This window comes from Hakea prostrata, chromosome 8 (genome assembly GCF_041222555.1).
Source record: "Hakea prostrata isolate BN-2017 chromosome 8, UWA_Hpros_2, whole genome shotgun sequence".
Lineage (NCBI taxonomy): Eukaryota > Viridiplantae > Streptophyta > Magnoliopsida > Proteales > Proteaceae > Hakea > Hakea prostrata.
In genome coordinates, this window is record NC_142607.1 from 13941692 (window position 1) to 13961500 (window position 19809).

Consider the following 19809-nt stretch of genomic DNA (forward strand, 5'->3'; position numbering starts at 1 on the left):
TTTATCACCTACTGATAATTTGAAAGTAAAGGCATATACAGATGCAGATTGGGCTAGTTCTCCTGATAGAAAATTAATAACTAGTTATTATACCTTTGTTGGAGGATATCTAGTGACTTGGAGAAGTAAGAAAAAAAATGTGGTTGCATTGTCTAGTACATTAGCCGAGTATAGAGCTATGATTCGAGGAGTATGTGAGCTACTGTCGCTGAAAGGTCTGTTAAAAGACATTGCAATTCCAGGTACAAGTCCCATAACGTTGTATTGTGACAACAAGGCTGCCATCAATATAGCCAACAATCCTGTGCTACATGATAGAACTAAACACATTGAGATTGACAAATTCTTTGTCAAAAGGAAGTTGGAACAAGGGCTGATATGCATGACTTTTATGAGGTTTGGAGACCAAGTAGCTGATATTTTCACTAAAGGGTTGAAAGGAGACTTCCTCCCTATTCTGGGCAAGTTGGGCATGACTAACATCTATGCCTCAACTTAAGGGGGATGTTGGTTGGTTCGGTTATAGTAGTGGTTTGGACTTTTTTTATTCAACTTGTTATTTCTTGTTTTCCAAGTAAGGGTAATTATGTAATATTGTACTTTTCATATCATTATAAATAAAGGGCTTGGGATCACATTGAACATTCAAGCCATTCAGTTCAGATTTTCTGTCCATGGAAGGAATATGCTATTAGAACTGTTTTAGTATTAACTCTGCTACATGATAAATTTAGAGAGAGAATCCTTTGAGGTGGTATGAACATTTTCAACGGAAACCTTCATATGCCCTAGTTCAAAGGAGTGACATGATCATTATTGACGGAACCAAAAGATCCAATGGCTAGCTAGATGACCAAAGGAGAAGTGGTGAAGAGACATGTTAACTTAGGCCTAGTTCCTAGTATGACCTCAAATAGAGCTGATTGGAGAACAAAGATTCATGCAGTTGACTCCATGTAGTAGGACTATGTTGATATGAGGTGGTTTCCTGTTTGACACCCCATTTTGAGGCTAATTGCTGGGGGGGAAGAAGCAATACATAGCTATGGTTGTTACTCTCGAACTAGTTAATTGTTGTCTTTTTTTTAATTTTTACTATTATTACTATTTTTATTTGCCCTAGCCGACCCCATTAAGTTGGCATAAGGCTATTGATGTTGTTGTCTTTGTAAGATAAGTTGTTCCCTTCCTGCAAAGGAGCTCAATACAGTGAGTTGTTTCTCAATTTTGTTCAGTATTATAGACACGATTTTTGGCATTAACGTCTAGTTCTTTTCTGTTTTCCTCTATCCAGTGAGATGAAGGATGTTGAACTGCTGATGTCAAGCTCATCAATTATGAAGGAAGATTCATCTCTTCCATCTATATCTTTGGTCAGAAAGAAGTTTCTTGGTAGATATGCCATATCCTCAGAGGAGTTTACTAGTGAAATGGTTAGGCTTGCAAATCAACATCGTGTTTTCTTATTATGTTCTTCCCATCTTCCTGTCGAAGTAGCTTCATCTTGTTTTCATTATCTTTGTAGATTCCATTCGAAGAATATTGATAGTATCTTTTCTTGCTAGGATTTTTAAGATGGTAATAGAAAACATTATCTACACAATCAGGACTTTCTGTGAATTGATGGGTGAACAGAGCATAGGTTGTGACTTGAATTCAAATTTTCATGTAATACTCGTGTAACCTGTGTAGAGATATCGAACTGTGCAGGTCGGTGCTAAATCACGTAATATTGCATACTTGAAAGGAAAAGTGCCGTCTTGGCTGGGAATTCCAACATCAATTGCTTTACCTTTTGGTGTATTTGAGAAGGTTCTATCAGATGGTTCAAACAAGGTTTGTCATCTCAAGTAACCTTTACTCCTTTTGTGTCTTCATACTTAATCATTTAGCATGCAATAATGAGATCTCTAGTTTTCCTCTTTTTTCTGGATACATATATTTAACTTTCCAGATGGGAACTTTCGTTGCACTTCTTGGTGTTGGTATTACTTTATCTTTACTTATTTCTTCTCGTGAATATCAAAGCTTTCTTCTGTATTGTAGCAAAAGAGAACAATGATCTTGGTAGCATGTTCCCAAGCATCATTTAGTTATATGAGAAATGACAATCTCTTCACTCCAGTGTGATGGGGAATAGGTTCACTGCCCTTGCATGGTGATACATGTTAAAATTTGTTCCTAATGGAGAATAAGGTTCATGTAATTATGCACCTTATCTAAGAAACACATCGGGATTTATATCCCATCCTGCAGGCTGTAGCTGACAAATTACAGTTCTTGAAGAAAAGGTTAGCAAACGGAGATTTCAGTGCACTTGGTGAGATCCGCAGGGCAGTTTTGCAGCTTGCAGTCCTGCCTCAGTTGGTATGTTCATTCTGGTATTACTCTGAATATTTGTTCATATACCATGTTATCTTCAGACAATGTTAAAAGTGAAAGAAACAAGTTTTACTTCACCTTGAACCAAGGTAATCTGTGGACAGTTTGCGACAATGAAAGGATTTTTTTTTCTTCTTTTCAAAAGTGAGAGATTGCAATAGGACTGATGCTTGTATGCTGTGTTGTCTAAATTGGAATATACCTTTCCAACCTTATATATATTCCATCAATACCAGCCAGGGCTTAGGCTTAATATTTAGTGGTAATCATGTCTGTAAGGACTAAGGATATAAATTAATCTTTCTTTTTCATCACCTATAGTCTCAATGCTTCATGGTATTAGAGAGAGTGTGCTGTGACACTTAAATAGTATCTGTTACAGCTGTTTGTTGTTGAACCATAGATAAAGACTTAAGTAGTTGATTCAATTTTGATTGCGGTTTCTTTTATGAGATAATGGTCCTACTTTACCTTGACTTTGTTTAATGAAATAACTACGACATGCCCAAAGCCCTGGAATGAATTATCACTTTATCAAAGAAAAAAAACATTTTAATCTGTTACTTAAAATGAACTCTGCCTCAATTAAATGTCACATCTGCAATAATTGGTTTCATTTGATATTGCAACTTCCACATGGTTCTTGTCTTGGTTATTGAGGTTTGTTCTCTGAAGGATAAGCTATATTGTCAGGGAAGTCATCTCAGAATTTATGAAACAAACTCAAATCTTTTCTGCATAAGTAAAATGTTTGACTTGGAATTTGTGTTTCCAGATGTTTCAAATTATAAGTAAGACCTGTGTAACACCAGTGTCTGACAATTTGAATAAGCCAAGGCACTCCCTAGCAATCTTTTGGGTTTTCCAAGTTACTTGTTTACATAGAAGATAATGCAGAAACTGATGGAGGAAAGGTGCTCCAGGTGCAAGAACTTAAGAACAAGATGAAAAGTTCAGGGATGCCCTGGCCTGGTGATGAAGGGGAACAAAGGTGGGATCAAGCTTGGATGGCAATAAAGAAGGTAAGAATTATGAATACTATTGACCTGCTAGGTTGCTAGAGAATTGAAGGAAAGTGAACTTGTCCGGTTCCTTTGGAGGATGGATCCCTAAGAATTCACCTATCCCAATAATAAGAAACCTGACTTGAATAAAAAGAACCTAACATGACTCCACCACTTTTACTAACTCCATATGATTCCTTTTTGGTTATTCAATTAAACATGCTTAGATTTTCTGTTGTGAACACAACCCTTCCCTCATCATTGGCTGCAATTGAAAGCTCTTCCAGATACTTTTTGGTCCTTCCCTATGGGCTCCTGGTAATTTATTCCATAATTTCTTCTACAAAGTTGCACTCTAGAGCTATGTTTTCCTTCTGTTGAAGATTTTCAACGATATCATGCTGCAAAATTTACCTTAGATCAACAGTAGGAACCCATGAACATATGGCAGTGGTATGATTTTGTAATTGTCTCTAGACTCACTACTTGCAGCCTCAGAATCATCCAAATTGTGCCAAGCATGAATCAGATAGACGATGGCAGAAACCATGAGGGAGTTGCTCAGTTGGCAAAAACCAACCCCACACAAAGAAGAGGTCATAAATTAAATTATCCTTCATCTCCAACTATTAAGCCAGAGAAAGGAAAAGAAAGAATAAAAAGGACATGATAGCAGCATTTGAGATTTGATATGGAATACCAGCAAGTGTCACAGGTGTTTTTTCATGTCACCTAAAAAACAATACTCCCAATATTACTTGCTGTCTTTCTCATTTTTCTTTTATCTCATGCTTTGTCCTCCGACGTCATAAGAAATGATCAAGAATTGTTACACTATACTCTCGAGAACTTATCATGATGGGTTTCTGTTATGGCCCTACTGACTCACCTAGCTGAAATACAACTAGCAAGCATTCACAACAGATAACAGAGTGCGAGGCAAGACTGCTTCATTCATTCATTCAATAAGAAAGCATTACACCAACATAACTGAGTTCATTTCATTATAGCAACAACTCAATGCCTCAAAACCTTACTTACCCATCAGTTAGCTGCTACATCTCTACATCACACCCGAGAGCCCAGCTTTCCCCAGCAAGCTCAGCTTCTCTCTGCACTACCGATGTCACTCGTACACCTTCCCTTCTCCCTCTCCCCTACATAAAATGAAACATTCCTAACTACCTGCTACCTGCTACCTACCCTTCTCCCAATTTCCTCTTGCCAAGTGGACCATATTCTCTGTCCCCCTGCTGTATGCAAAGGTTGTGGCTGCTGTCCATGTTTCTTTGCCACCTGTCCCTGCTGGCTGATCTTGTCCCCTAGGTGTCCAGCTGGGAATGATTCCCTGTAGCAGCTGGAACAGATCTGTGTTTCTCCTATGTTTGCGCTTGTACACCCAAACTATTAGAGGCTTATCAGTTTCCAAGTTATGATTAGAAGAGTTTGTGATACCCAACTAGCCATCACCAAACAGTCCAAACCCAATTTTACTATTCTTTCAGGTGAAATTTCATGTGATTAAATCCACTCACTTTCATGTGTTCCTATTTTTTAATTAATATATTTAAGTCAAGTCACTGGGGTTTTTCTGTCATTGTCTTTCGTGTTTTTTATTTTACGTGCAATTCTGCTTTTCTATCGTTAATCCTTACATACAGTTTTTTTTTCGGGGGGGAGGGGGTCATCTCATTAACCAAACCTTCCTCTGCCTCATCCTCAAAATCGACGGTGGCTCTTCCCTCTCTAATTGGAGGCTCATCTCTCTGCAACTTCCTATATAAATTCATGGCCAAAATCCTGTCTGAGTGGCTCCAATTTGTGGCCCCTCTGCTTATTATCCCACAGTGTATGGGCGTTCTTTGCTCTAGGAGCATAGCTGACAATATTCTCCTTTGCTCAAAAATTGTTAGAGGTTTTGTTTGCAAATCTAAGTTCCCTTTGGCTCCCCTGAATATTAACAGACACAACTTTTGATTCCCTTGGATGGGAATCATGGGATTTCTCTATGATGTTTTGACTCAAATGCCCTTCCTCTAGGACCTCTATGCGGGCTCTACCTCTGTCCATTGGATTAAAACTTGTCTCCTCCCCTTCCTTTTCAGCTGTTGTTAATGGCTCTCCAGTTGGTTTCTTTCCTGTAGGGTTGGCATGTTTCAAGATTGCCTCCTTCCTCCCTTTCTATTCACTCATACTCAAAGTGCTCTCAGAGTATGATTTCCAAAACTAACCAACATCTGAATTCCCCACCCAAATGTTTGTCCCTCAACCTAACTCACCTTGCCCTCATCTACAACATTTTGAATCCCTGTCTAGCCTTTTGGATCAGCCTCCTGAAATCGTAAATCTTCCTTCATCGGTTTCTGACTCTACATTAGCGTCTCTCCTCCGTCATATGGGCTTCTCACTAGAACCCCTTCCCATTAAGTATCTTGGCCTCCCCTGTATTCCTGCTAGACTATCCAGCATTGCACTTTGATTTTAAATCTCATCCCAAAAAGAGTAAAGCTTTAGAAATGCAAGTTTTTTTTTTCCTTTAGTCATTTGCATTTATTGGTCCATTTATCTGGTTATTGTAATTTCCATGTTTACTGTCTATTAAAGAGAGCTGTTAAAATATTGAGATTATCTTGCCTGTCTCACGCCAGGTCTGGGCTTCAAAGTGGAATGAAAGAGCATACTTCAGTGCTAGGAAAGTAAAACTAGATCATGATTATATATGCATGGCTGTCTTGGTTCAAGAAGTAATTAATGCTGATTATGCATTTGTCATCCACACTATGAACCCCTCATCCGGAGATTCATCGGAGATATATGCTGAGGTAATACATGTGCTCCACTGTGCTAGGACACTGAATATTTCTGTACTTACAATTTTTGTTTTTCTTATGTTAATCATTTATCTATGTTTGTCTCAACCTGACATAGGTGGTGAAAGGACTTGGAGAAACTCTTGTTGGAGCTTATCCTGGTCGTGCTCTCAGTTTTGTCTGTAGGAAAAGTGACCTCAACTCTCCAAGGGTGAGTGTTTATGGTAACAATTAGAGTAGTGTTTCATAAAGAACAAAAATTTTAAACTGAATTTTGCATTTTTATCAAGGTTCATGTCTTTTGTTCATTTTCAGCTACTAGGTTACCCAAGCAAACCCATTGGCCTCTTTATAAGACGGTCAATTATTTTCCGGTCTGATTCCAATGGTGAAGATCTAGAAGGTTATGCTGGTGCAGGCCTGTATGATAGGTAAACTTTGAAATTTTAACCATCACTCTTGTACTGATGACTAAATTTGCAGGAAAAAGATAACTCATCACATAAGTAATGTTTCTTAAGCTTTGCCAACTAATTATTGGGTGATGTGTAATTCCCAAGTCTCCACTCAAATAAAAATTTGCCTTTTTTTTCTTTTTAAAAATAAAATAAAGGCCTCCTTAGACAATAAGTATATCCATAGAATTTGTTTCATTATTTTAAGAGAAAATTGCTTGGACCTGCTACTTTAAAAAACTGAAATACAAAACTAGTAAGTTTAAATTATGTTTTTCTATGACAAAAATGTTGAAAAAAATAACCAAATCCTCAAGGGAAAGGGAAAAAAAGAGGGGCTTGCCTTCTGTTGTTGCACCTGTTTCCTACTTGTTTCCTTGACAGATTGATTCATTCGTTTGGTGGGATATGTAAAACATTTGGGGGATGCCCAAACACAACTGGAAGACAAATTTTGATGAGTTTGTCAGCCCTGTACTGATGGCTCAGAATTTTCTTTTATATTAAAAATAAATAAAATTAAAACCTCTGATATTCTTAGTTATAATGTTGGAATTAAATCAATGTGTTCTAATCTGTCTGAAGGATTTTCTGCTGTCTGTTGGTGACTGATGAAACTTAGTGAGTTTCAAAACAGAAATTCATGTTTCAGAACTCTCCTGTTGTTGGAGGAGATTTTAGATCTTCTCCCTTCTTTTCCTTGTTAGTTTCTAGCTAATTTTACCTTTTCTTAATGGAAAGGGTAAATATAGTCATTTAGACCTACCATCAAAGTGGGAGTGGACTAAATGTAACAGAACAGGAAAATTCAGATGGTACATTAAGTAAAACTAGATTTTTCAATCAGTTCTTCTCTCCCTCTCTCATTTCATTGCTAAAAGACAGACTTAAAGACGCTTTTTTAGACGGGTGTAGTAGGAATCCCTGTTCGCCAATTTCCTGTTGATCTAGTTTGATGGCTCAAATATCGAGTCATTGGCCTATTCTCATGCACAACTCTTCTGTATCTGGATGATCATAGCAATCTGACAGCGTTTCCTGTTGGAGATGCTACATTCAGTTCAGCCCAAAATAACATAGGGCAGGGATCATTCACTAGTGTGATGATAGTGATGATTCCCTTATAAGTTAGACATTTGATGGGTTAATGGTTCTCTATCTCTTTAGCTAAGAATTTCTCATGGCAAAGACTTCAAAAGAAGAGGACAGTAAAACGTTCCTTTACAGGTCTGCACTATACTATTGATTGTTTTAGGGTGTTTCTAGAACTTTGGTCTGGTTATATCATCAAAAAAATTTCTGGGTGAAGAGAGAATATCTCATAGATTTTCCATCCACGTCATATGTTTACCTTTTTATTTTCTTTGTTCTTGCATTAATGGAGAAATTTATTTGACAGTGTCCCAATGGATGAAGAAGAGGAGGTCGTGCTTGATTACTGTTCTGATCCACTGATCACTGATGCCAAGTTCCGCCATTCAATCCTATCAAGCATTGCACGCGCGGGAAGCACAATTGAAGATCTGTATGGATTCCCACAAGATATTGAAGGTGTGGTAAGAGATGGGAAAATATTTGTTGTTCAGACCAGACCACAGATGTGATATGAGAGTTCTGCCTCTCTTCTGTCTTCCCTAAGGATACATTGTCAAAAGGTCTAGGTGGATATATAAATAGTTTAACCATTCATGTCCATAACCACAGAAAAGAAGACTTCCATGTTTGCTCTTCTTCTTTGTTGCAAGTATGGCTTGTAGATCTCAAATACCCGGTAGAAGCATATTGTTGTAACTATATGTAAAATCGCATCTCCTGTTACAGTTATATAATTTTATAATAATGAAAAATCCAAGTTTTTCTCTAGACAGTTTCTAAGAGAAAAAAGAATTTGATAGTTACAGACTACTAGAATTAACAATTCTTTGTGAAGAAAGAACTATGAATTTCTCAATTTGTACGTGCCATCCTTATACAAGGGCAATGCTGATCTTCTCTGTATCGTTCCATTTTTATCAGAAACATCTAAAAATTCATATCGTGGATTTTGTAAACAATGAAATTTCATAGTACTTCAAATTTAGCTGAAACTGCAACAGATCATTAGAATTGTGGAAAGGATTCAAAATTTATGAAATTGACCTAAACAAACTAAAAGTTTACCGAAGTATTGGATTTTATTGAAAGTAAACTTCGTCGAAGTCTAAAATTTTCAATCATAGCCACATTATGTGTGACGTGGCATCAAAGTGACGGTGCCTTAACCAATCTCCTTCGCCACACTTTTTGAGTTTTGAACGCTAAAAATATCTTGGCTGGAAATATCTACGGGCTGTGGAAATATCTACGGGCTTGACATTGACGTAGAAATATAGAATACGTTATAAGGTGTCTGCTCGTCTCTGCTGTTGCTGACTTGCTTCGAATTTCCATAACTCCATGACCAAAACAACTATCATGGATATGGAAAAGCTATTTGAATCACCTCCAACCATTTAGGATTTAGCCTTCGTTGATTGACTTTCCTCAGTTATCGTGCCACAAGTCAGAACAGGACTCTGAAGAGTAACGATGTTCTCTACAGCTTCAAATCACCTCCTCTCCATGCCAAAATCCCCTGGATTTCATCATCGTTTTGAAAATACCAATTCAAGGTAATTATTTCCATGGCTTAAACTTCTTGTTAGATTTCCTAAACAAGGATCTAAATTGTGAAGAGTTTTCTCAACTCCACCCATGACCCAGCAAGATAAAAGAAGAGGAATATCTTATAACTTAGAACTAAAATTAAGTAATAATCTGGTAACAGCCTGCTGAACAGTTGGGTTTGGATTTATTAAGTTCATTTTTCGATTAAATAAATAGATGGTCTTACAGTGGCTGCTTTTTCCTTTTTTAATTGTTGGTTTTAATTTTTGAGAAGGAGGAAGAAGTCCGTTACTATCAGATGCTGTACTGGAAAGAAAAGTGTGAATTATTATAATTTGCTCGGTGTTTCTGTTGATTCAAACCGACAAGAAATCAAGGAAGCTTACAGGAAATTGCAGAAGAAACATCACCCAGATGTTGCAGGCCAAAGGGTCAGTTATCTTTAAGTCCTTTTTTCTTCTGGTTTGCTAATTCTTCTTATGTCGGAAAGTGTGCTTCTTGATTCAATCTTTACTTATTCCTTAATGGGCATTTGATGTTTATCCTTATTTCAGGGTCATGAATATACCATAATGCTGAATGAAGCCTATCGTGTGTTAATGACAGAAGATCGCAGAAGAAACTATAATGCTTCTATTGACAGAGCAGCAAAGGGAAGAGAATATACTGGCATAGCCTACAGCTCTTGGAAGGGTCCCTTGAGACCTCACGCTCTTTTTGTTGATGAAAATGCTTGCATAGGTATTTCTTCCTCTTCACAACCAAATAGTTCCAGTGTTTTTTCTGACATAGTGATCTCTTTTTTCTGTCCCCATTAAGTTTCCACATTTTAATTTGAAGCCCTCCACTAGATTGAAAAATACATCTGATCACAAAGATTGGGTTTATTCACTTGGTTACCACCTGTTTTAAGCCTCCAAGGCTAACATTAGCACAAAAATTTGATCAGTTAAATATCTTGCCATTTATCTGATAGGATCAATACCATTTCTTTGTCTGAAATGGTTGCAGGCTGTGGGGAATGTGTGTACCATGCAAATAACACATTCATGATGGACGAAAGTCTCGGATGTGCCCGCGTTAATGTTCAGTTTGGAGATGAAGACAGGAAGATTGAGGTAAACCATAAAGGATATGAACTTCAATACCTTAACATTAGTCTATTAATTCCATATAGGAAGTTTGATGCCCCAATTCAACATTACTGCTTACTATCTCAGATGTATGGCCATAAAGCTTAAAAAGATTTGAAAGGTAATGGAAGTTGGGGTTGAAACATGAATGCACAATGTTGTCCAGTATTTCATCTTAACATTCTTGTAAGGTAAATGATGGAAGCAGTGATGATAGGTATCGCTTGATTCATGCCCTGTGAACTGCATTCATTGGGTGGACAGAGAAGACTTGCCAGTGCTTGAACACCTTATCCGTCCTCAACCAAAAGAATCATATGGTGTCTTTCAGGGCGGATGGGAAAGACCCTCAAATGTATTTGCTGCAGCTAAATATTTCAGTAAGCAACTGAAACAGCAGGATCATCATCACAATCAAGGAAGAGGTACAAACGGTTAGTTATGTTGTGTTTCATCCAAAGACTTACTCTCTGCTTATGGTTGAGTGATTGTTATCTACTTAAGGTTACTTAACAGATGCTTTATTTTATGTATCACTGCATGGGAATTACAGCAGAAAGACCTGTTGATGAAGAAACCACAGCCCAGGCGAAGGCTAGAGCTATGGCAAGTATTAAGCTACAAACGGAGCAACTTTCAAGACTCTGGTCTTGGTTGAGAGATAGCCTTGGATTGAACAGATGACATTGACAGCAAAATTGCATCTCATGGAACTGAACAGCCACCAGAAAATGCCAGGTGCTCTCTCATTTACAAGGGACGCGCAAAAGATATAGCACATACAGAACAAAAGATTAATAGAGCCTGTTAAATGTCCCATTCTCTATGTATACAGAGTCCATTTGTACAGATAATTAAGCTATGTGTGTTTTAATCTGACAGACAATATAACGTTCGTCTTTTCAGCTGCAACCTCCCCTAACATGAGGGGGGAAATATAAACACAATGCATGCACTTCACTGTTTGGGGCATTAAAAAAGACCACAGATAAGGTTCTGAATTTTGAGTTCAGTGGGATTCCAACCCTTGTCAAAACTGGAGTTTCATTGACCCTGGTTGAAATATCAAAATTTCTAACCATGACCACACATCCAACATGCTCACCTTTCACACTAGAGTTTTAATCTTTGATCAGAACCCACTTTCAAATAATTCAGAAAGCGGATGCACTTATATTCAAGCCATATGTATTTGTACAACAGTCTCAACTGAGTTAACATATTGGATGAACTTTCTACACTATGCTAGCACAGATTCTCAGATCTAACTCTAAAGCCCACACCATCAATCCTTTGGTTGGGAATCAACCCAGGAACTGCAAGACCATTTATCAGAAAATGTACACAAGACCAACTCATAAGTCCAGCATGTTCATCCATTGAATGGCACCATAAATTGCAGCTTACCAAGCTGAGAATATAATGGGTAGCTAGTAGAGACGACATCTCCCTGTGCCAGAACAAACTGCACACTCATCCACATCCCCAGCTACATGGCTCAAACAGTGCTTGATCCTGTCATTCACAACATCCTGCAAAAAACAAAATTTCAAACATTTACAGGAGTTACAATTAGAAACTACAATCGTGTCACATTTCTTACAGGCTCGGTGAAAACCCAATACCACAATTAACTCGTGCAGTCCAAGAGGAGCAGTTACAATGTATGAGACGCCTGAGTGCTCCTTTGCAGCTTCATCTGTCAAGGATGGGATATCCTACAAAACGGGGGGAAAAAACACAAAAGGAAGTGCTGTGAAGGGTTTTCATATCACTCCATATTCTTCATTATAAACAAAGCATATCTGAGGTGTGTATTATACACCATATATCATGAGGTTAGAGTGTGTCGGAGTGCACCTTGGACCAATGCCGGCCTGGGGAGAGAAAATAAGGACTAACAATTATACGCTGTGCCCCTTGTTGCACACATGAATTGAATGCGTCTTTGATCGACGGCTCAGCCAACTCCTAGTAAAATTAACAAAACACTGAAATATAAGGTTCAGGGATCCAGAAAAGTAAATAGACATAATTACAAATGTACATTACCAAAGACAAGTGTCTGCCAACTCAAACTCAACAAATTCTCAAAAAAATATATAAATAAAATAGGGGGAACCCGGTGCCGAGGGCTTCCATGCAAGCAAAGTTGGGGGGGGGGCAATTTCCCTACGCAGCCTTACCCCAAATAAGTATATAAATATATCCAATTTTAAACAGGAAAAACAAAGCACCACCATATCATATAATATGATATCAGAAAACAAAGTTCTGAATTTTTTCTTTCACTTTTGACATCATATTTAGCCTTTATGGCTTCAGCTTTCAAAAACCGGATGAGAAATCACCATCAGGTAACTCTAATACACAGTTAGTTCGTTGCCAAGCCAACCTAAGGGAAAAACTATGCTCATTTACTACTGACTACAGAAAAGAATTGGTTGGGTCAATAAATAGGCAAAGATAATGTGTTCAACTGATCAAATTTAACGATGCATAGTACAAACGGGGCTTCCAGCCTAAGTAAATTTCTTAGGGGACAGTTCATTGGAAAACAAGGAAAAAGGAAAATCAAAAGCAAACATCGTTGCAAATTAATAAGAACCCAAACATTTTTAGTGGTTCTGTAATTGACAAATTTAGCAACAAAAAACAGACATTTTCCGGAACTCCAGTTCCAGTATGTTTTCTGAGCTAAAAGCATAGCCTGGTAATTTCATTTGGTTACAAAATGTGGAAAGAAATGGGACTTGTCTAGAAATGACTAAAAAACCTAACCACTTCTCTGGAGAGGCGATAGTGTTACTGATCTAGCATGAGAGTTGAGACCAATGCTATTAAACTCCAGCACAAGAGAAACAGATAACATATAATCAAATTCCAGAACCACCACAAAATTTTGTGCCCAAAACCCAAACATTTGTTAAGATCAATATTAGGTAGCACGTTAGACAAATAGCCAAAAAAAATGTACATGATTAATCTATTCATATTTATTTTCTGTGCGTACCCTTTTTTATCTGTTGAGATTAGCATCATTGCAATTCAAGTCAATGAAAACAGAAACTTTGATAAGCAAGAGATAAATCTAACCATATGAGCAGGTTCCACGATTGGGTATCTAGTTCTCTCTCTAAACATGGCTACAAACTCATCTGCAATTTAAGGAGACAAAAAACTCAGAGTCATGACTCGGGGCCTAAAAATGTCAAAGCCAACAATACAGAACTACTTAATCTACGAAAAGGAATAAAATCTTAGGTATAAGAAAAAAGAAAAATAGGATATGAGGAAGGATGGGAGAGATAACTATCATACTTAGCATGAGGTTGGATTCTTGACGCCGGGAGCCATGATCAACAATGATAACACCATCTTTATCGCCTATACCGTGCATTTCCCGTCGAGACCCCTCACTGTTAGCAGTCAAACAGAAATTTTTGGACAAAAATCTGGCCTTTGCTGAATTTTGCTGTAATTTTACGAACCTGGGAGAAAACCACCGAGGGTTTTCCACAGTTCCCCTAACTGAAATTCTTTGATTACCACAAGAACAAAAGAAAAAGAGCTATAATTAAATCCAGAACAGCAACGAAGTTAGTAGTATATCTTTTTAACATGAGGGATCCAGGGGTTGGGAGGAGTATACCGTAGAGCAAACCAGGTTGGATTTCGTGGCAATGGAATTTGGGGAACACAGTTACTAAAAAGAGAAGGGGAAACAGGGGAAAGGTGCAAAGGGTGAAGAAATGGAGCGAAGAAACGTACCTGGAAATGGTAAACTGAGATGGAAATGAAGATGAATCCATTGAAATCTTTGGATTGGAGAAACGAAATCAAAATTATACCAAACGCAGATGCAAATTTGATAAAACTCTTCCTGGTTCACTAGCTCTCTTCGATCCTCTCGTGCGGTTTCTTCACTGAACCAGACGTTCCGCCAATGATGCCCGCTTCAACTGCAGCTTTTGACACAATTAAACCTTCAATTCAACGTCCTTTCGTGCAATATTTTATATCTAGGTTCTATTTGTTGCGATATAATTTCTCTTAATGATAAATTTTACTTTTAAGTATAAAATTTTACATTTTAATTTATTTTGAATCTATAAATTTTATGTCACAATCAGGCCAAAATCTTAAGTGTTCATTGGGAGAGTATTCAAACTCTTACATTCATTTGGGATTATCAATTGACTTGTAATAACATTCATAACTACCTATACCGTAAATCATACCTATGCTTTTACCAAAAAAAAATCATACCTATGCAACTATTGAGATGCTTTTTTATTCTTTTGAGAGTTGTTCCTTTGGAGTGATAAACAGGCCTTCAGGTCCTAATCAGTTCATGGCAGTTCGACCTTAATTGAATTGGCATCAAAGGAGGTTGATTCATAACCCTACTGAGTAGAACTTTAAAATATGAATCCAATCAAACTAACATGTACCAGTTATGGAGTTGGTGATGTAGTGAAAAACCAAAGGGGTGAGGTTTTTAAATCAAGAAGTTAGAACTTTCAGAATTTGGCTTTCTGGTCTAAGATTGTGTTATACTCAAAGAGGTGGCACTTGTCACTGGTAAGAATGAAACCCATCTAGGAACCGATCTGATGCCCCTTCTCTATTCCCCTACTTTCAATAGAAAAAAAGTTGGAGAAGGTCACAGTATAATCCCTGGTGAGGCCCTCACAGGAAGGACCTTTTCATAGAGACAATGGAATGCAACTAACAGAATTACAAATTTAATCCAATTTTTATCACTGAAAGTCCGCCATTTCAATTTAGTAATTCCAACCAGAATCCATATAAAACGTTGAAATGATTTTTAATTCGGAAAAGTCAGAATTAAATTGAAATCAAACCACTAATGAGAAGGGGGGGGGGGAATTCCTTTGTGCAAAAAATGACAACGGATATACAGTAATGATCACATATATTTCAAATCCATTACTTATTGAGCTAAGGTGAAATTATCACATCAGGCAGCACACAGGTACTCTAGTATACTATTCAGGGATACACAAGTATAGAGGCACTACAGCATTATACGTTCAAGCAACTCTCCATGGGGCCATCAACTCCAGATTTGTCTTTTTTTGTGGAACTGGTAGCTTAAGGGAGTGAACGACTATTACATATACCATCAAGGAGAGTCCGGAGAATATTTAGTATGTAGCGACACCATTGGATCCACAGCCGTCCAATTCAGATCCATCAACCGTCACCCAGACTTCATTTACACGCCCAATAAGCTGAAAAGGAGAGTTATACTGTGCAATTGAGTAAGCATATTTACCATCAGAGGCAGTGGAGTTTGCCCATGGAGACCTGCTCAAGCTTAAATCAAGTTTCTCTGCTTCCTCAACAACATTACTGTCCCGAGCAAACCCTGAGAACTTCCTGACTGCAATGCATTGGCTACCCCATTTATCAGATTGAAGGTTCAGCTCTGGAAGAGGTAGAGGTGCTGCTGCTTGAAACTTCATTGGCAAGTAAAACTGAACAAAATAAGCTGAAGAGCCGAGGGGCCCTTCTCCAGGGGCAATGCTTGTCAGCACAGGAGCTGTCATTCTAATGCGAGAGGAGTTTAAATTGGCACCTTGGATGTACTGAAACAATCTGATAAGCCAACATGAGAAAAGACTCAGCAAAAACCAAGGTGCATTAGATAATCTCAATGAATGAAGCCATGAAGTCAAAGATGTTCAAATAAAGCTTCAGTCTAATGGTTGTGCCAAAAGAAACGACCCTTGAGGATGGATATCCAATTTTCAAATTTAATGCTTCGGTACTTTCAAGGAGAAACCTAACAAGGTAAAGGTAATCAAAGGTTGTTGGGTTGTTATCCTCTCCCTAATATCAGGAAGGTGGAACCAAGGATTCCCAACTTTTCACTTGTCAGTAACCACCAAGCACACTAATAATTAGTAGAACACACTGTATGCAAGCATACCATGCAGGTTTCTAAAAGAAGTTCAAGAAAGTAAGAATCATAAGCAGAACACAAACTCTTCAAAAAAACACCATATGTGTCTTTGGAAGGAACCAAAAATAGTACCTATCTCCTGAAACAACCTAGTCATTATGCATCTTGGAAAACTTTTCAAGTTTTGCTGCTGCAGGATTCTAAATTAATGCAACCAATTAAACAAAGCCTAAATTAATTTCTCACTATCATTATTTTCTCCTTCATGGATTTTAATAGTTCGTCGTCTGGAAATTAACAGATCCATATTAATAAATCTCAAATCCTATTTGCTTCTGCTTCTTGAAATTTAGATGCCTTTCAACTGCTCCAACACAAAATACAACACTGGAGTATTAATTGCTCTGACCACGAGCCATCCACAAGCTTACACCAAAATACATCATAACACTTTGGAGACGGGAATTGACATACACTCCAATGGCCGATAAAATATAAATGCTTAGCAGAGAGAAACAGATCGACTCATGTCATAACCAGAAAGATAGTTTTAAAACTTCACAGAAAATAAAAGAGATTAGATAGAAGAAAAAAAATTACTGCACCTATTTGTACCTACCTCTGTATCATAGTTTGCCAATATAATGTACTAACTAGTAAGTCCATTTACAACCTAACTAGTCAATTAAGATTGCACATCTACCATTAATCAAAGGCCTCAGTTTCTTGTACATCTACCATTAATTAAAGGCCTCAGTTTCTCCTTGACAACGAAAAACGAATAACGGATATTAATACACCAAAGAAGTGATATTGGGTTGGCAGTGTCACATGACATTAGAGCCAGAAGGTGGCATTAAAACTTTCATAATTATGAAGGATTAGCATTATGTGCTGTTGTGCCCCCTTGTTGCCAAGTGATGATGTCACATGCAGAGCTGTATGCACCTGTGCTGTGGTGGGGAACTTGCATGTGTGTTACTGGTTGTTATGCATGATACCCATAAGAGGATTTTCAATTTTACACAAGTGGATACACATGTGAGTGAATACAACAATGTCTTGGAAGGCATTGTAAAACTGCTAATGGAAATCCAACATACACAATATCGGATTGCTAAATTTCTATGTGGGCTGGGTTCTCACTTGCAAGCCATTAAAACTCAGTACTGTCAGTACCTACAAGGCCCCTTCTATGAAAGAAGAAGATTTTTTTAGTGCTTTTCTTCCAGGAAAAGTTCTTCTTTGACGTTAGCAGTAATGATAATGGTTCTGAATTCCATGGTAGAGGCTGTGATTCAGGGGGATCGAGGATCTAGTTCCACGTGGTCATGGAGGACAGAAACTGAGCAAGTTTTACATCAGTGTTCTCACTGTGGCAATTTTTATAGTAGCAATGATAAATATTGGATAAAATATGGTAAGCCTCAATGGACACAAGAAGACTACTTCCTTAGCAATAGAAATGGTTGTAGCAAACCCTGAAACTTCCCTAATAGCTACAATAACCCCCAAACTTGCCAAGTTGCAAATTAATTTTCTGCACAGGCAAGTGGAGGAGCACCCTGATAATCTGGAGCCACACGGTAAATCACAAAATATCCACTAACAGATTCATCTGCCTCCACTACGATGCTTGATAAGATAATACTAGCTAGCATAGATCATATAAAATTAGACTTAAGAGCTACGTTTATATGGATAAACCCAGAGAAGAACAGTGCAAGAACGGTGATGATGACAAGAGTGCAATGTTTTTTGAGCATCATTTTACACGCTATCACCCTCAGTTCAGAATCAGATGAACATCCTTTTATTGTAAGTTGTGAAAATAGAGTGATCAGAACAACCAAGGTCTTCACTAAATCACATCAGTTACAAATTTTAAAAATCCGCCAGTCTGACAGCACTAACAAAGTTATAGTAAATTTGACATTAAATTCCACTATCCGAACGGACATATAAAACCAATCAATTTATAGTCATACCGCTAACAAACTTCAGGATTGAAATCAGATCATTCAAAAACTTATTAGGTAAATTCAGAATAAGCTGTGTGTTACTTGAAATGAGCTCTTGCAAATCCTATGGAAGAGTGGGGAGACATAGGTTCGTAGAGTTCCACCATAAAACTAACATCATCTCACAGTCTGATTAACCTTCAACATTATAATATCATTTTTCTGCAACACACAAAATACCCAACTAGCTCACCTGTGGAAGCCCTCTTTGGTCGCTTTATGAAACGAAATTCCTGTAACAGGAGCTGACATCCACGAAGATTCTCCATAGAATCTTATCTCGAAGTCTGACTCAGAGTGAACGATCGTGAACTGGGGAGACTCGATGGCAGTGCAGGAGAATATGAAGCGGTAGAGAACAACGAAGACCAGCGACAACGACAGCTTCTCCATCGTCTTGCGAGTTGCAACTTACAAGTTACAACTAGCAATACTAACAAGCATCTTTCGTCGCCCATAAATAGAAAGAAAGTGACTCTGCCCAGCGAGTAAGGGTCTGTTTGGTTGAGTCATTTCAAAAATGATTTCAAATCTATAGACTTCAAATTTCTGGAGTCACGGTTCACAAAATTAACTGTTTAGTTAGTTGAATTTTTGGAATGAAATTTGTAGATTTATCTTAAAAAAATATTTATTGAATTATGGTTCAAATGTTTTAATACTTTGATAATTTTCACCTCATACCCATAAATCTACAAATTCACGTTTTTAGTGTAAAAATGTGAATCTCTAGATTTTATGAATCTAGGGATTCACACAACCAAACGACTAAAAATCTCTCATTTATGAATCTAGAGATTTGAAATCTCTGGATTTATGTAACCAAACAGGCCCTAAATGAATTATTCCATGAAAAATACTACTTCAATGTTTCTCAGAATTTTGAAGAGCCCATTAATCCTGGGCCACATTTAAAGCCCAATAGACCGAGAAGGATACCAGATGATGGTCCATTCAAAATTATGAGGACAAGAAAAATACGGAAATTTATCAGGTTCATTTTCTTGTCAGAAATGGATGGTTCATTTACTTGTAAATGTGTGATATGTGTCCCAACATCACATCAAATGGTTGAAATCCATTTATATAGCCACATCAAAGAGTTGATTGGTATGACTTATAAATGAATTTCAACCATTTGATGTGATGTTGGGACACTTGTCACACATCTACAAGGAAATGATGGTCCATTTCTCACAAGGAAATGAGAAATGGACCTGATAAATTTTCAACAAAATACCGTAGAGTTGCTCTAGTGATTGAAACCAACAACTCTTAGTGAAGAGATAGTGGCTGAAGCATATATTAATATCACCATCTCCTGACTTAATAAAGCCCCTTTGTACCCAAAAAAAAAAGAAAAAGAAAAAAAGCATCCATATTGATAGTCCCAAAAGAACTTGAAGATTTTCTACCCACAATGATC

At 37.5% G+C, this 19809-nt stretch overlaps 4 protein-coding genes and 1 non-coding gene across 11 annotated transcripts in view; 2 read left to right on the top strand and 3 right to left on the bottom strand.

Annotated features, from left to right (window-relative positions):
* Positions 1-8504, top strand: part of LOC149007097 (alpha-glucan water dikinase, chloroplastic-like) — a 42366-nt gene extending 33862 nt beyond the window's left edge. For all 4 annotated transcript variants that reach the window (XM_089164728.1, XM_089164730.1, XM_089164729.1 and 1 more), the window contains 8 exons: positions 1295-1433; positions 1711-1836; positions 2257-2367; positions 3306-3404; positions 6035-6208; positions 6315-6407; positions 6512-6627; positions 8051-8504. In XM_089164728.1, coding sequence (XP_089020854.1) covers positions 1295-1433; positions 1711-1836; positions 2257-2367; positions 3306-3404; positions 6035-6208; positions 6315-6407; positions 6512-6627; positions 8051-8255 — 1063 coding nt within the window. In that variant the 3' untranslated portion in view covers positions 8256-8504. The remainder of the gene's footprint in view (positions 1-1294; positions 1434-1710; positions 1837-2256; positions 2368-3305; positions 3405-6034; positions 6209-6314; positions 6408-6511; positions 6628-8050) is intronic.
* Positions 8505-8580: 76 nt separating this feature from the next.
* On the bottom strand, positions 8581-8687 carry LOC149007098 (U6 spliceosomal RNA). The gene has a single exon (XR_016175416.1). It is a non-coding gene; the product is annotated as a U6 spliceosomal RNA (small nuclear RNA).
* Positions 8688-9069: 382 nt separating this feature from the next.
* LOC149007099 (chaperone protein dnaJ C76, chloroplastic-like) lies at positions 9070-11237 on the top strand. Of its 3 annotated transcripts, none has more exons than XM_089166779.1 (6): positions 9070-9302; positions 9569-9728; positions 9852-10038; positions 10309-10415; positions 10648-10855; positions 10984-11237. In XM_089166779.1, the coding sequence occupies exons 1-6, from the start codon at positions 9220-9222 to the stop codon at positions 11112-11114; spliced, it is 876 nt and encodes a 291-aa protein (XP_089022905.1). In that variant the 5' UTR covers positions 9070-9219; the 3' UTR covers positions 11115-11237. The 3 variants fall into 3 exon arrangements, with proteins under 3 accessions (XP_089022905.1, XP_089022907.1, XP_089022906.1); XM_089166781.1 differs by having other exon boundaries at positions 10987-11237; XM_089166780.1 differs by having other exon boundaries at positions 9572-9728.
* Positions 11238-11580: 343 nt separating this feature from the next.
* SIRB (sirohydrochlorin ferrochelatase B) lies at positions 11581-14469 on the bottom strand. 2 transcript variants are annotated; one of them, XM_089166784.1, is made up of 6 exons: positions 14202-14469; positions 13752-13849; positions 13527-13588; positions 12291-12401; positions 12056-12148; positions 11581-11962 (listed from the first exon to the last, which is right to left on the bottom strand). In XM_089166784.1, exons 1-6 carry the CDS (start codon positions 14240-14242, stop codon positions 11861-11863), a joined length of 507 nt encoding a protein of 168 aa, XP_089022910.1. In that variant the 5' UTR covers positions 14243-14469; the 3' UTR covers positions 11581-11860. The 2 variants fall into 2 exon arrangements, with proteins under 2 accessions (XP_089022910.1, XP_089022909.1); XM_089166783.1 differs by having other exon boundaries at positions 13752-13969; positions 14202-14468.
* Positions 14470-15318: 849 nt separating this feature from the next.
* Positions 15319-18795, bottom strand: LOC149007101 (uncharacterized). The gene is made up of 2 exons (XM_089165828.1): positions 18577-18795; positions 15319-16055 (listed from the first exon to the last, which is right to left on the bottom strand). Exons 1-2 carry the CDS (start codon positions 18774-18776, stop codon positions 15602-15604), a joined length of 654 nt encoding a protein of 217 aa, XP_089021954.1. The 5' UTR covers positions 18777-18795; the 3' UTR covers positions 15319-15601.
* Positions 18796-19809: the final 1014 nt, after the last annotated feature.